Here is a 17,145-nt window from a genome sequence, read left to right as displayed (position 1 = left end):
ACCAAAGATTAAAAATGAAACATACTGCATAATCACTGACAACCAACCAGAGGTTGGCAGCCATTGCATGGCCTTTATGGGCTTTGTGGCCTCCTTCTGTGATGAAGCTCCTTGCAATGGAAATCACATTTATTGACTGAAGTATAAACTAATGGATATAATTAAATGTGGTGTTGATTTATGGGAGCGAGACATGGGTTATTAACGTAGAAGAGCAACGAAGGCCAGAAAGGGTAGAAATGCGAATGGTTCGGTGGATGTGTGGAGTATCGTTGAGAGAGAGGAAGACAAATGATGAATTGCGGAAGATGATGGGAATAGAGTCTGTGATGGAGGTTGTGAAGAGAAACAGGTTGAGATGGTTGGGTCATGTGTTGAGGAAGGATGAAAGTGACTGGGTAAGAAGAGTGATGGAAATGAATGTAGAAGGAAGTAGAAGACAGGGAAGACCAAGAAAGACTTGGCTAAAGGTGGTGGAAGAAGAAATGCGGGTAAGGGGGTTAATTAGGGGAAATGCAGAAAATAGTGCAAAGTGGAGTAGATCGTCATGGGGCCCGCAAGACTAACCCCCACTCCAGTGGGGAAAATGGCCTCAAAAATTCCTGTTGTTGTTTTTGATAAAGTGCAATCACGATGACCGGATTGTCTCCTCCCAGTGTCCAATTTCCTTGTCCATGGTGTTTCAAAAGTAACAGAGTGCACTGAAGGAAATACTTGTGTTTCATGTTTCCTGAATATTAAATGATATTCTCTAGCAGATTTTCAATGAACTCACTGAAGAGGAGAAACAAGATGGATTGTTCCATCAAGACGGTGCAACTGCACACTCAGCACACTTACAAGCATGCACGGAATCAGTACGGTCTTTGAAGATCACATCATTTCTCATGGTTTATGGCCGCCTCATTCTCCCAACTTTACCCCTCCGGACTTGTATCTGTGGGTAATTCTCAAAAACACGATCGATGCAAACAATCCCTGCACGATAGAAGAGCTGAAGGTGAACATTTCAGAGGCTCTCCAAGGCATCCAGGTTTAAAAACCGCGAGCGTTTCAAAACATGCGTAGACGCATCCAACTTTCCCAACAAAACGAACTGCTAGGAATTTGCTGCAACTGTCCAGGATTTTCAAAATCAAATCTTCTGTTCCCTTTGATATGTCTTTGTTGTATTTGACAATAAATACCTTTCCCTGAAAGAGTTATCATTTTGCACCAAAGGTGTTGGATTCCTGCTACACCGTTTCTTTTGAAACACCCTGTATAAACAGCTTTCAAAAGTTACAAAGCGACTTACACTGTACGACGTACGTTGTTGAAAGCAACACTGCAGTTTAACACTGACACAGACTTCTTTTTTAATTTTAAATCGACAGAAAAACAATCGATCACATTTCCCAACAGCTAAGTCGAAGTACCAAGCAATGCTGGAATGTTGGAGGGTGCCTGGTTAAGAACAAAGTTGAACTGTGCATCCGCCTGCTCCATTTTCTCTCCCTCCAGTAAGCAGTAACAGGCCCTGCCAAGAAGGTGGTTCTAGAATGGGCAAAGGATGGTGAGAAAGCAAAAAATAAAACTAGAAAGGTACTCGGTAGAGCACATAGTCTCACCTCGCATGCTCATTCCGAACAAAAATACCATCATTAACTGAATACACGACTATTATGGACCAAATACACGTATCATCCATGCATTCTATTATGTCACATACAATGTCATTATCCATATCTTTATTGATTATTAAGGCATTTAACAACCCCTGTTGTGCACATTATGGGTAAATTATGTCGATGAAGATGAATATTCTATTTTCAATCCAATATGGCCGCTAGTGACCGATGACGTCATAAATTTAATTATTCACTCGCATCGGGTCGTAGATCAGATATATTAAGTTTTATTGGATAAGGATTTGGATTCAACCAATTACGACTGAAATACCACTTCACCGAAGACGTCATCCTTATCATTGTCACCCTGTATACCCCATAGGGAGTTGACAACGTAAGCCAAGTTTCAATTTTTTTTTTCATTGAGCAGTTTTGGAGAAGAAGATGTGCAATTTTTTTTCCTTCAATACAATATGGGTGTCATATAATGTGACCTGTGTCAGAGTTATCAATAAAATATCCACCTTGGGGAGTTGCTCCTATGTTTAAAGTTCCGCATCAATCGGACAGGCGGTTGTAGAGAAACTGTTTGAAGCTAAAATATATGGGACGTAGACAGACGCGCGCACGCACGCACGCACGCACGCACACACGCACGCACGTTGCAATAGTCTCCGCAACTCCTTCGGAACGAATTCTAATAAAGCGAGCAGGTAAGTGGAAGCAAAATGTCAATGAAAAATGGAGACCAACACCTTTTGAAGGTCAGGTCAGGTATGGGAGCATGCGCCGGAGCAGCGCATCGTTTCTTCAACCAGTTTTGAAGACTGGTTTAAAAAAAAATTTACAGGTTTATCATTATCTTACTATAATTCACCATCCGTCCATCTGTCTGTTCCCAGGTACCGCAAAAGCGGCTGAACCGATCGCAACCATTTTTTGGGTGGGTAATCCTGGGACTTCTTGGAGTAAAATCGGCATAAATATAATAACATACCCCCTTGACGGCTCCCCTAGGGAGCGGGTGCTTCTAGTAGTTACAATCAAATCCGATGGATTGCAATAACTTTCGACCTTCCAAACATAAAAAAAATTCAAAGCGTCGCAGGAAAGCTACGTGAAGTTACAATGAAAGGTTTGCCTCTCACACAAATTTTAATTTGAGCGGCACTGTGATGAGTCACGTAACAACATGACACCACACTTCCAAAATGGCTGTCCCAGGAGAAATGCCGACAAAAGCAGAGAGCAGTTATTTAATTTTTCCCTGGGAAGAGGTACCTCCATTGGATATTCATAGGCGTTTAAAGAATGTATCCGGCGACTACCATACGGCGACTCTACGACTACCAGCGGCAAAGCGTTTTCAAGAGTGAGGAAACCGATATCGATGGCAAGCCATGAAGTGGTCGGCCTGCAATGGCAGCGACACCGGAAAACAAGAGCCAGATTGATTAGCTCATTAAAGTGCATTGCATTTGACGGAGAATATATTGTGGAAAAATAACTTTAAATTTGCAACATATGCATATGTATTCCTTGCAATTTTCATTGTGATTGTAATTACATTTAATGAGAAATAAAACAAGAGGCATTACTTTCATACCAACCCTCGGAATAACGGTCCACAGATGTGAAGAGTCATCAGGCATGGCTCCAAGATTACCGATGTGCAAAGCGTGCAACTGCCAACTCGAGATTTATGTGTTGACCATATGCGTTTAATTAGATTCCAAATTATTTTCTGGTCTGGAGCATCAAAGAGGGAAAAGAAAAACCTCCTGGCAGGAACATAACTCATGATTGGCCGTAGCCTGGTATTTGCTCAACGGTTAAGGTGGCTCGCTTAAAATCTTCAGGTCTTGAGTGCAAGCCCCTGTCAACCATTGAATTAACACCAAGTGGGTTGACAGCCTTCCAATGTCAGAAAAATGAGTACCGACTTACTGGTAACAGGGGCATCTCATCAGCGGCACAGCCACACCCCCAGAAAATGATGCAGCCAAGCAGCCATCGGCTGCATACGAATAAATAAATAATTGGCCACGCAGGCTTGTCTGATTGCAGGGATCATATGCAGTGAGGGTTTTGGTCCTGCGCGATCACAAGACGGCAACAATGATGCTATTGGACATTATACGTTTGAACTACTTTCATCCAGAATGCGAAAAACAGGATGTTGCTGGTCATAAAATCAATAAAGATAGATATAGATAGATAGATAGATAGAGAGAGACGTGCAGAGAACAAGATCGAACAGTTTCCATAACATTGCCGTCCCCTAATCAACTGCAACCTCTCTGTTTTGAGGTCTCTGCAGGGAAGACATCGCTCAGCACAGCATTGAGAGGGAGCACGAGTCGATGTAATTAGGTTTAAGAATCGCATCGACACAAACTGGTCAATTTATGTGATTTTTCCAGCTTACATATTTGTGTGTGATTCAATAAAACTACAACAGAGCTCACCAGATAGTTTCATTGCCTCCATCACCAAAGGTGAAAGAGGTGATGTTTTCACCCCTGTCTGTCTGTTTGGCCGTTTTTGTTTGTTTGTGTGCAGGATATCTTAAAAAGTTGCGGAGGGATTCAGATGAATTTTGGTGGGGAAGTTGGGTGTGTGACAAGGACGAATTGACAATATTTTGGTGAACATCCGGATCAGGATACTGGAATTATTTAAGTGATTCTTCACCATCGAGAGAACTGGCGAAACTGATATACAACACAACATCTCAAAAAGTTGTGGACGGATTCAGACGAATATTGGTGGACAGGTTGCATGCATGACAAGGACAAATTGATTCGATTTTGGTGAAGATCCGAATCCAGATCTGGATACGAGAATTTTTTTCATTTTTTAAGTGATTCTTCGCCATCGAGAGATGGGACCAAAACTGATATATCGCATGATATTTCATAAAAGTTATTGGACCCGATATGTTCTACTGGAAAAAAATACACTTTGGGAAATTTTACAGAAATAAAAAATAATCAATTCCGGTCATGAATAAATGAAAAAACAAATAACTTCCAGAAAAAGATTTAAAATCACTTCCTTTAATCTAAAAAACAAATAACCACTTCCTGTCATGAAAAAAAATCACTTTCAGAAATATATTTTTAATCACTTTGGGAAATAAATAAATAAACAAATAATCACTTTCAATCATGAATAAAATAAGAAAACATGACAAATTTTTTTTATCACTGGGAAATAAATAAATAAACAAACAAGTAATTACTTTCGGTCATGAATAAAAGAAACAAATAACTTCCGGAAAAAGTTTAAAAATCACTTCCGGTCATGTAAAAAACAAAATAACCACTTTTCCTGTCATGAAAAAATAATAATTCGGGTATATTAAAAAAAAAAAAATCACTTTGAGAAATAAATAAATACTCACTTTCGGTCATGAATAAAAGAAAAAAAAAATCACTTCCGGGATAGTTTGAAAAATCACTTCCGGTGATGTAAAAAAAAAAAAATAACCACTTTCTACCATGAAAAAAAAAATCACTTTAGGAAAAGTTGGAAAATCACTTCCGGTGATGTAAAAAAAACAAAATAACCACTTCCTACAATGAAAAAAAAATCACTTCCGGTGATGTAAAAAAGCAAAATAACCACTTCCTACCATGAAAAAAAAATCACTTCCGGGAAAAGTTTGAAAATCACTTCCGGTGACGTAAAAAAATAACAAAATAACCACTTCCTACCATGAAAAAAATCACTTTGGGAATTTATTTTTTTTTAGTTATCTGTGGTACGCGCTCCACCGAGTGCCCTTCTAGTTTCATCCTGCTTTGAGCGATGCTGGACATCCATATCATTTTATTTTGAGTGAATCTACAAATTGTTTGAGTTCTTTTTGCATTGGAAATGGGTCAAATCTTGGGTGAAAGGTAGATAGACAGCATTGGACAATAATCTGTATGCGAGATGAAGTGTACAACTCGGATAGTGAACTGCAATTGCCGGATAATACCCGTCCAGGTCATAATCTGGGTCGTATTCAAAAATCAATCAAAATATTGGAAGGCCGAGTTTGCAATTGGAAAATTGGAAAATTGGAAAACATCTGCAATACACATGCGGACAACCGGACACACGGCTGGACGGATAACCCAAAATCTTAATGCCTCTAACGCCTTCAGCTGCAGACGCATAACAAGTAAATATTTATAAATTGAGGGGAAAAAAATGACAAAATAAAAATTGAAAGAAATATTAATTGTAAAGGAAAACAGTTGTTTTTTTATTTATTGACCCTTGCTTTAAAATCAGCCTCCTAAAACATCCAAATATTGACATAGCACGAAGGATTGTGGGTGAGGAATGGGATGCAGAAGTGAAGGAGGGGTAGGGAGGGGGTACAACTGGCATATCAAGCTATTTTTTAGAGAAATCAACAGAAATCTACCAATTAGAAGCAAGTCTGTAACTGTCATGTTCAGGTCCAACCAAAGAACCTCTAAGAATGGATTACGAGTTCCAGATAAGATTCCTAATACGTTTGCATTCCCGGACGTACCTGGTCGTACATGATGACTTTATCAGCCATAGTATAGAGAAGTGTCGCCTGTGTGAGGAGCTCTTTTTTTCCATCTGCACCACGAAGTCGCCGTGCACGTCGCACGTAATACGCGGCGAGAGCATCCAGACACGACATCTGGTCTTTGTCATGGTCACGGTAGTCCAATGTACCATCCACCCTTGCCGCCTCAAGCAGCTTCACAAAGTCCTCTTCCTTACCTTGTCGGTAATACTCCAACTGAAGTGGAGGGAAAATGACAAATGAGACCTCAGAACAAGAGTAGAGTATAAGAGGCGTATATGGGTTGAAGGATGGCAAGATGAAATTTATGATAACAGCAAAAGTGAAGCTGCAGAGACACGTCACAGAACAGTTTCAAGTGCACTTGGATGTTAATTGGATTGAGCTACAAAGATTCTATGGACATTTTTCACAAAGCCAGATCATTATTGTGCATCACACACACGAACACACCTTGAAACAACAATACAGCATTTCGAAAATGAAGCAAATATCTCAGAGTAGAAGAGGGCCACCAAATATGTCACAAGCAAATGCACAAAACAATCGCCAAAGAATACCCAAGTAGAACAAAGCTGATCCTAAAAATGCACCTCTCCCTAAGAAACAAAATCAAAGCCACAAACCAACTCGCAGTACGAGTCTTCCAATACAGCTGTGGAGTAATAAACTGGCCCCAATCAGAAATCAACAAGTCAGACATCAAAACAAGAAAACTCATCGCCATTCACAAGATGTTCCACAAACACCAGTGCATCCCAATAATGTACCTGCCAAGACGAGAGGGAGGGAGTGGCCTGATGGGACTCAACCAGGTGCACAGAGCAACGAGTGTAGGACTAGCTGAACATCGGATGCAATTTGTCAACAAACCTGAAAAAGTATCCCTAACTCACCTTGTAAAGAATTTCCAAAAACAGGAGCTAACAGAAGATGTTGCACAGGAAAATAAAACAGCACCAGATACAACCCCAACGATTGCAAAAAGACAAAATAAATATCAACAAACATACACCAACAACTGGGAGACTAACAAAAGAGCAGGACAATACAAAAAAATAATTTAACCGAGTTGGGATCGACAAAGAAGGCTCATTGAAATGCTTAAGAAGAGGTCGGTTCAACTGGGATGGAGAACGAATCATAACAAATACCCAAGATGAAGGATGCCACACCAATGGATTTAAAAAAGATTGCGGGGCTGAGCCAGACGGACGAGTGTAGGTTTTACAAGACAGAAACAGAAAGTACTAGTCACCTGCTTTCGGGATGCAAAAAACGATCAGAACAACTTTACACACAAGGGCACAACAACAAAGTGTGCAAAAAGATTTGGGGGCAAATCTGCAAAAATTTCAAAATCCCAATTCCAGAAAACTCATGGAAACATGAACCAAGAGCAATCATTGAGATTTCTCCAAAATGAAATCAAGAGATCTTGGAAGCTGAAAAGCATCAAAATTGCACCACCAATGATGAATAGAGCAACAGCTTTAGCTCTCATACGAGCCTCGACAAGGTATACAAAAAAAATAATAATAACAGGAACTAAAGGGGGAGCACTCAGGAGAGTGCAAAACCTCCAACGCCAATACTGCTGGGTCACTCAAGTGAACCTTATATCTTATTCATTAAATATGATGTCAACAGTGCTGAGTTATAGTTCTTTTCTCCATTTTTTTTTTTGGGGGGGGGGTTGGAAATCACTTAAAACATGTAAAAAAAAAAAAATCGAAATTTTGTTGAAAAAAAAGTTGCAAAAATTTTTTTTTCTCCAACAATTTTTTTTAGGGGGTTGGAAATCACTTAAAACATGTAGAAATGCAAAAAAAAATTCCCCCTTTTTTTGAGGGGGGGGGGGGTAAAAAAATTTGGGGGGAGGGTTGGAAATCACTAAAAACATCTCCTTCTCATCCAAACTCTCTCTTCCTCTTATGTGGTGACTTCAATTGTCATCACGCCAGTTGGCTAGGTGTGGGTACCTCTCTCACCTGTCATGGCACCTCAGCAAAAGCTTTCTGCGACTCATTGGGAATGACTCAATCGGTCAACTTCCCGACCCGGATCTCAACCAATGGTACTCCATCTCTTCTGGATCTGATGTTGACAAATTTCCCTGACAATATCTGCTGCTCTTCCTTCGCTCCAATTGGTTCTTCTGACCACGTCCTTGTCAAAGTGGACATCTCTCTGGCTGTTATCAGAGAACCACCTCACCGCCGTCGAGTCTGGCATTTCACTCAAGCCGACTGGCAGGGTCTCCGAGCAGCCATCAAACTGACAGACTGGTCTCCTATCACTACTTTCTCAAACATCAACTCATCCTGGGAATTCTTTCAAAGAAACTTGCTCTCCCTCATGCACAGATTTATCCCCTCTCGTGTTCAGTTGTCTTACCCTTCCTCCCGCCCTTGGTTTACTGAAGCTTGTGGCGAGGCAGTTGTCCTGAAACAACTTGCCTTTGCCTCATGGAAAGCAAACCCAACTGAGGGCAATCTCAGTTCTTTCCACAAAGCTCGGAACAAGTGTGTATCTACCCTCAGGAGAGCCAGAAAACAACATCTTTCTCATCTCAAGTCTGAACTCTCAAACCTCTCTCCCTCCTCAAAATCCTGGTGGCGTTTAATCAAATCTGTTTCTGGTGTATGTTCCCCCTCCATCCCCTCGCTTACCTCAAATGGCCACACTGCTGATTCCACACGTGATAAAGCTGAATGTCAAAACTCGGTGTTTGCAGCTAAATCTTGTGTCCTAAACCCATCACTATCTCTACCCACTTTTCCCAGTCGCACCCAACTGTCCCTGGACTCTGTATCCTTTTCTCCTGACAAGGTGGAGAGCTTGCTTTCAAACCTCGAGTCAGATTCTGCAACCGGTCCAGACGGCATCAGCCCTCGTGTCCTCAAAGCCTGCTCTTCTGCTCTTGCTCACCCTCTCTCTGTTCTATTCACCCTCTCATTTGCCCAGGGTCATCTGCCATCTGCTTGGAAATCTGCTAACATCACTGCCCTGCATAAAAAAGGTGCAAAAACAGATCCCTGTAACTACAGACCAATCTGCCTTCTCCCAATCATCAGCAAGGTGATGGAATCCATCATCACCTCAGATATGAAATCCTTCCTCTTCTCCAATGGCTTGATTTCCAATCATCAATTTGGTTTCAGACCAGGTCACTCTACCCTGGATATGCTGCTTCTGCTCTCCCATCAATGGATGGAGGTCCTCAATGCCAGACAGGAAATCCGAGCCGTATCCCTGGACATATCACGTGCTTTTGACACAGTCTGGCACCCTGCCCTACTCACCAAACTCTCTTCCCATGGTATTCAAGGCCATCTCCACTCATGGCTCGCAGACTTCCTCTCCTGTCGCAGTCAACGTGTGGCCCTAAATGGAGTTCTTTCATCCCCTCTTCCTGTGCAGGCTGGAGTTCCTCAAGGTAGCGTTCTGGGCCCTGTTCTTTTTCTGGTTTTCATCAATGATCTCTCGGACTCTCTGGAAAATCCTCTATTTCTCTTTGCCGACGACTCCACCCTCTGCCGTACCATCTGTCATCCCTCAGACCGGCAAGCAGCAGCTTCTTCACTCACTGCAGATCTGGATAAAATCACAAACTGGTCCAACACGTGGAACATGTCTTTCAATCCAGACAAATCTCACACTCTCACTATGTCTCTTCGAAAGGACCATTTACAAAACCCGGGCATCCACTTTCTCAACAATGCTGTGGAAGAAGTCTTTTCTTTCAAGCTTCTAGGTCTCACTATCTGCCATGACCTTTCCTGGGAAAGTCACATTCCCAACCTCGCCTCAAAAGCCAGTCGCCGACTGGGAATCCTCCGTCGTGCTAAGTCCTTCATCGGCCCTCTTGAGCTCCTGACCACTTACAAAGCTTTTGTCCGTAGCCTGATGGAGTACTGCTCTCCCCTCTGGGCTGGTGCTCCTGCCTCCCACCTTTCTCGGCTTCACGCTGTCGAAACCAGGGCATTTAAGATCATCGGCATCTCCCGCAATGAAGCTGAGTCTTTGGGCCTCTCACTCAATCACCGCAGGTTGGTCGGTGGTCTTTCTGTCTTCTACCGACTCCTCTCCAGCCTTGCCCCCCCTGCTCTCTCTGCGATTTGTCCCCACCACATTTCCACAGGGCGCTCAAGGTCCGCCAACAACCCCCTTCTGGAAAAACTACCAAAATCACGAATCACTGCTCATCTTCACTCTTTCATTCCTCTTTTTCCCGCCTTTGGAATAAACTTCCTCACTCTATTCTTTCCCATTCTTCCCTCCAGGCTTTCAAAACAGCTGTTCACCACCACCTCTTATCTTCCCCCATCCAAATCCTCGATCTTTTCTACCCCGATAATCCACCCAAGCCCACTTCCTTCATTTCTCCTGCTTTCCTTCCTGAAAGTCCCTGAAATGTCCATCTTTTCTTCGCCATGTTCCCCGTCCCATCCCCATCCCTCTCCCTTCCACAGTTCACCTAATGTGTCTGTTCCCCACTGTTTTGTCCCTTCCACTCCCGCCCCTCTTGTCTCATGCCTCCTTGCTGTGAGTTGTGTGTTCGCTCTCATACGAGCCTCGACCAAGGTATACAAAAAAAAAAATAATAATAATAATGTATAAATGCAAAAAAAAATTTTTTTTTTCTCTAACAATTTATTTTTTGGCGGGGGGGGGACCAAATCCAAAATTTAATGGCATGATCCTTGGACCATACTTACCCCCCCCCCCCACCAAGTTTCGTCTCAATCCGTCGAGGAGTTTTTCCGTAATACTGTTCACAAACAAACAAACAAACAAACAAACAGGAAGGGGTGAAAACAGTAACCTCCATCCATCTTCGAAGATGGCGGAGGTTAATAATAGAGAAGAACCTCACTGAGATAAATTTTTTTTAAACCATCCCAGGGAATATTGCCACAAACGAACTACAATTGGAGGCAGTCCGGGGTTTGGTAACTATCCTGAAAAGAACCCTTGGAACAAAACTCTGAGAACAACAAAGCTGAACAGCTTGCTCCAAGAACTGTGATCCCGCACCGAAGCGAAGGTGGATACTTTGAGTCTTGGGAGGACTTCGTTCCATCTCCTTGAACCCGCAAATGGAGATGACAACCGACGACACGCAAACGCACGCACACACATAAAAATGCTCACCGCCAAAGCGATCCATATGTGCAGCTGTGTGTGTTCCTGCTTGAGGATACTGATGACTTCATCACCTTCAGGCAGCTGGTCAAAATCCAACTCAATTACCTGCACACAAAGACATCTGGCTGATGCTGTCGCTCAAATCCACCTTTCAAAGGTCCTCATAGACCGAGTGTCTGAGTGTGCTCAGGTTCTCCATGAACTAAGAAAGCAGATAGAGGCTTTCGTTTTTGTTCTCCAAACATCATTTTCAAAGGAACTGGGTGAAATAAAAAAACACTACCATTCAACATCTGAACAGAGAGAGATGCAAATTATACAAAAACACCACTCGTGTGCATTTTATTCATGTGACCATTGTTGAGCACGTCGATTACGACGTATGCAAATCCAAAATGAATCCAACCACAAGTACGTGAGAAAGGATTTTTAAAAAGAAACAAAAATGGCACATCTCAAACGGTAAAATATTGGATGTGTTTATTATATTGCTCTCGATTTAATTTCATATCCGTGGAATAACAACCTCACATCAGTCTGATTGTGTTCACATCTCCCAGTTTCTCTTCGCATAACACCACCATCTTACGTGATCTTCCGTCATAACCCCTGAGCTTTATGCTTCAGTCACATTTGGCTCAGCGGCCGTAGGGTTTAAAAAAAAATCTATGGCCACTAGCAATTGTAGGGCGGCCGCAGTATTTCCACGGTCACACAATGTAGCAGTCACATATGTTTTTATTTTTTGGGTAGCCGCACGGGGTATTTAGAAATTGTGGAGACCGAAAGCGTGGGGGTGCCGTACGGTCTTTGATTTGATGTCGCACGGTGACCTTAGGGCGTCCCTGCGGCGGCCATAGAATTTTCAAGGTAGACGCAAGGTAGCCTCAAGGTGCCCACAAGGCGACCGCAGAGGGGCCCTAAGGCGAACGTGGAAATAGTGCGGCCGCCGCAATTTTTTGGGGGTTGGCAAAATTCATTTTTCATTGATAAGAACCTACGGAAAACGCACGAATAACGCAAGCCCACCGTACGCCCTATGTACGGTCGACGTGGAACACATCTACGTCATGGCTACGGCCAACCTAGAAATGAAAAAAAAGTTATAACTCCGTGCTTTAATTCCACGGAGACCCCTACGGCCTGTAAAAGATAGCCAAACGGCGTAGGGCCACCCTGAGGCCACCTCAGAAACTCTGCGGCCACCGCACGTTTCTGTCAATTCAGGGGGGGTACGGCCGCCGTATCCTAGCCGAAGAGCAAATGTGACTCATGCTTTACTAACCACTCTAACTCACATTATTCATCTCAGTCCTGCACTACACCTTCACTGGCAACCTGTGGACTGTGTTCTGTGTCTGCCTTTTCCACACCACTGTCAATACAATGGCCCTCCATCCTTAATCATCTCGCCCTTCCATGAACCTCACTGACGCTTATTATTTCTCGGTATACACTGCTGATGATGGTTGAAGAACTAGAACGCAAAATGGACCACACCATAACAGAACGAAAATATCATAGGAAAGAGGGGGGGTTAGGAAAAACACACCAACAGCATCAGATGGACAACATTGAGGTAGACATTGAGGAAGAATTAGAACAATAGGGAGGGGGGACACAGGGGGTGAACAAGCTGGATACAGGTATAAACTCTCAATCATCGAAGTGGAAGGGAAAACTTGGGAAGAAGCAGAAAGGAACGAAAAAAAATAACAAAGGAGGAAGGTGAGGGAATTGAGGGAAACCCGGAAACCTGAAAAAGATGTCGGCTTGATGAGGCTCAATGAGGATTGAAAAATATCATGGGGATGGATGGGAGATGACCTGAGATTGTGGTGAACAGCTGTCTGGAAGCCTTGGAGGGAAGAATGAGATTGAACAGACCGAAGGAGTTTGTTCCACAAGCAAGAGTAAAGAGTAACAAATGAGGGGAGGTGAGGAATGAACCTGGATTTTGGGAGTTTCAGTTCAAGGGGGTTGATGGTGGACCATGTGTGCACCGCAGAAACCTGGGAGGGACAGAGCATGGAAAGGGCAGAAGATGCAAGGCCAGAAAGAATGCGGTAGAAGACAAAGAGACCACCGACCTTTCTGTGATTGGAAAGTGCAAGGCCCATAGACCTTTAGGGAAAGTGTCAGGAGGCCTTCATCGCGGGAGATTCCAATAACCTTGAAGGCCATGGTTTCCACGGCATCAAGCTGAGAAAGGTGTGAGCCAAGGGCACCAGCCCAAAGGGGGGGAGCAGTACTCCATCAAGCTGTGGATGAAGGTCTTGTAGTGGATAACAGTTCAGGTGTGTCAAAGAAGGACTTTGCACAACAGATGATGCTCGGATGGCGAATGACTTTGTAAACCAACTTAGAAGTGTGGTTTGCCCATGAAAGTTCATGGCTGACAGTGAGGCCCAACGTTTTGAGTGACTGAACTTCTTCAAGAGGATTGTTAAGGAAGTAGATAGGATGGTTCGCCAGACGGTCCCTTCGGGGAGAGATAGTGAGTGCGAGATTTGTCAGGATTGAAACACATATTCCAAGTGTTTGACCAGCTTGAGATTCCATCAAGGGTCTAAACAGAGGGAAGAGGCTGAAGCCTGTCTGTGTTAAGGATGAAGCATGCTTGAGCAGTGGGTGGAGTCATCAGCAAAGAGATAAAGAGGATTTTTCCAGAGATTCAGAAAGATTGTTGAAGATTAGGAATCAGAATAGGACTGGGCCCAGAACACTCCAACCTTGACAGTGAAAGGAGATTAAAAAAAAATATTCTGTTAAGAGCCACACATTGGCTCCGAGAGTAGAGGAGGTCAGTCACCAAGAGTGGAGTTGGCCTTGGATAACATCGGCAGAGAGTTTGGAGAGTAAGGCAGGATGTCAGACTATATTATCAAAAGCGTGACATTTGTCCAGTGAGACGGTCTGATGTCGAGGGCCTCCATCCATTGTTGGGAGAGTCGAAGCAGCATGTCCAATGTGGAGTGACCTGGTCTTAATCCGAACTGATGATCTGAGATGAGGTCGGTGGAGAAAAGGAAGGACTTGGTTAGTCAAGCTTGGAGTGCCATGCCGTTATTGCAGCTCAATACATGCAAATGACACCAGACCAATTTTACAAATCCAAGGAAATGGTTGTAGTTATCCCCGATATCAATTTAACATTCGTCGTCCGAAGGTCACTCTTTTAAGTCATTCACATTCCCTCGAAACCTGCACCACCAACTAACACAGCTCAATTTAATAGGCCAACCCCGTTTCCCACAATACAGCTGAAGCTTCTTCCTCTTCTTGCCGAGATTGCTGATAACCCTCGCAGTCACCAATCTCGATCCAAACTGGATTGGCTGCAACGGCTGAAATTAATGTGTGCAATCTCGAGACCTGCAATAGAAGCAACCGCAGGAATTGGTTATACCGAGGAGAACGTGCCCGTCATGTATGAAAGTCGACCGCTCCTACCCATCCGAGAAATTTTGCAAAGAATCATTTGCCAAGTATTCCCAAACGGTCTGGAGCAAAGTGTTTGTGAATGGCTGTCATCACCTGAAAATGGTATTCCTCATTGGAAGAATGTAAATCTCCCCCTTCCACAGTCCGAGCCTCTTCTTATCCGAGCCCTATCGCAGTTTGTTTGCTCTTCAATACGCGACTTCTGAAATGATGGAATCTGCCCCCATATTGCTCGGCACACATGCGCAGAAAACCCTCGTACCGAGGTCCATCGGGGCGGCCCGGACGTGTATCAAGCGTGCCAGATAAGTATTATAGTCATGAAACAGCTCACCAAGCTTTTTAAAGAAATTGAAAATACTTGGAAACAAACCTGTGAGCGAGTTAATATTTCTTCTCTATCTCTTAGTCTATCTCGTCTTTCTCTCCTCATCTCTTCGCTCACCGCCTCATCCGTCAGTCACCATCTTCAGCATTGCAGCCGTCACGTTTGATTAACTCGTAATTCGGATTCTGACGTGCCGTACTCTTTCACAAAGTGTCGGTGTTGCCGAAGTAGTTTCTCGGTAAGGGTTATACAGGGTGGTTTGCCATTGCCTATGCAATAGTAGTCAAAGCAGGAATTTGTAACTTGCTCATGGTGCCGGCGAGAGCTCACCTATTCTTCGGGAAGGACTCCGAGAGATCTTGAATGTCCACCAACTGATGCTCGCTGACAAGACGCCCGTTTTAACGTCCATCCGAGGGACGGCGCAAACGCATTGATGAATCACCCTGCCTGTGAAACCGGGATGACGGTTTGTAGCTGGGTTGGGATTCCAACCCAGGCTGGGCAGCTTGGAGGCGAGTTTGCGTACTTCTTGGGAGCGGGTATTACGAGTTAGGTACTAAAGTTTCGGAGAGGGCATTACTCCGCCATCCTGCCTAATTAGTCATACCCCGCTTCTAAATTTTAGTACGATTGCCGTCGAATCCGTCGATTGAATAGTTATCGAAAAATATCCAACGGGCTCAGAAAATAGTTATCACCTTTGCCGAGAACAAAACTGCGACAACAATGAGAAAATTCGAGGTATTTTCCTTTCTGATTGTGAACACACATTTTGTTCATCATACCATCTACAATCAAGAAGTGTTCGTCCGTTTGATTTCGATGCACCCCTGAACCACTAGATTAGATGGAATGAGTTGAATGTTTGGTGGTTGAAATCGGGGCGGGCGGGAGGGGGTTGGGAGGGGGGGTGTGCGAGAAAGGTTTTGGGTGATAAGAACACTCATCGTTCTGGGGTTCTGCGTGGGGGTGAAGACCCCAATTCTTCCCCGGTAAATGTGCATCGTATTGCGCAACCTGGTGGAAGCCGTCGGTATTACAAGTCACCGACAGGGGTCCCAGTAAGTTGTTGTTGTTCCTCCTGTTCCTTTTGTTGTTGTTTTTCCTGTTGTTCTTGTTCCTGTTGTTAATCTTCAAAAGGCTCCTCCACCCGATCACGAAGATGATCATTTTGTGTGCGCACATGCATGTACATGGACGTGAGTCCGAATTCATATTATTCATGGACATATTCAGCGAATGGTGGAATTGTTCTCCGGCGTCACGACACTTACAAGGAGGTTGGTTGTTACAGTCGGGTATGGAGAGTTGACCAAAAGCAGATTGGTCGACGTCACGTCATGGTTAAACGTGGTGTTGGCGTAGCGGTTAGGGTGGTTGCTTGGGATCCTTGGGTCCTGAGTTCGAGCCCCGTCGTCCGCTGAATTAACACCAGACGGGGTCGACTCAGCCAGTCATCCTTCCGAGGTCGACGAAACGAGCACCAGTGTACTGCTAATGGGGGCACTGCATCAGCGGCACAGCCGCACCCCCGAACCAATAACCAATAAGGAAGCAGCACGAACCCATTATTTAATATCTTCGGTAAGATTCGGCCCCAGGGTTTGAAGCCCCTGACCTCCCACAATAAGGTTTGTGTAACTTCTCTTGTCGCCGTTTCCTGAGGGTCACAACGTGGATGTGCCCAGTCCGCTTCACAATCGCTCGGCCAATCAGCGTGAAGCTCCCGATCCACTTCGTGTTGACTCTCGAGTCGTTACCTCAGCACGAGTGGCAAACTGTGATCACCCTCAGATTTTTTTTACCGTCTTTGTGCTCGTTTCTTTAATTCCCTGAATATTCCTCTCATTACACACACCACTTCGACCGACTAACCCACGTGTCACGTGTACGTACCTCGTCTGTGTCTCGCAAAGGGATCTCGATCGAGCCGCGCGACATCTTCCCGCCTGGCTCCACGGCGGCTCGCTCCTTCGGCGCAGGAACCGCCGCGCACCCTTCTACGTCACCGCGCACTCGTTACTACGTCACCGCGCATCCGTTCTACGTCA

General features: G+C 44.1%; 1 protein-coding gene across 1 annotated transcript in view; it reads right to left on the bottom strand.

The window, feature by feature from the left end:
* CTR9 (CTR9 component of Paf1/RNA polymerase II complex) overlaps positions 1–17,145 on the bottom strand; it is a 111,428-nt gene extending 94,283 nt beyond the window's left edge. Inside the window, exons 1-4 of the mRNA XM_085855368.1 lie at positions 16,991–17,145; positions 11,326–11,424; positions 6,145–6,384; positions 1,419–1,536 (exon numbers count right to left, since the gene is read on the bottom strand). Of these exons, the coding sequence (XP_085711494.1) occupies positions 1,419–1,536; positions 6,145–6,384; positions 11,326–11,424; positions 16,991–17,035 (502 nt within the window). The 5' untranslated portion in view covers positions 17,036–17,145. The remainder of the gene's footprint in view (positions 1–1,418; positions 1,537–6,144; positions 6,385–11,325; positions 11,425–16,990) is intronic.

Source organism: Eptatretus burgeri, chromosome 14 (assembly GCF_056783735.1).
Source record: "Eptatretus burgeri isolate ZD-2024b chromosome 14, Ebu_testis_v1, whole genome shotgun sequence".
Classification (NCBI taxonomy): domain Eukaryota; kingdom Metazoa; phylum Chordata; class Myxini; order Myxiniformes; family Myxinidae; genus Eptatretus; species Eptatretus burgeri.
The sequence above is the reverse complement of the archived record's forward strand: the minus strand, read 5'-3'. Positions and strand labels throughout refer to the sequence as shown.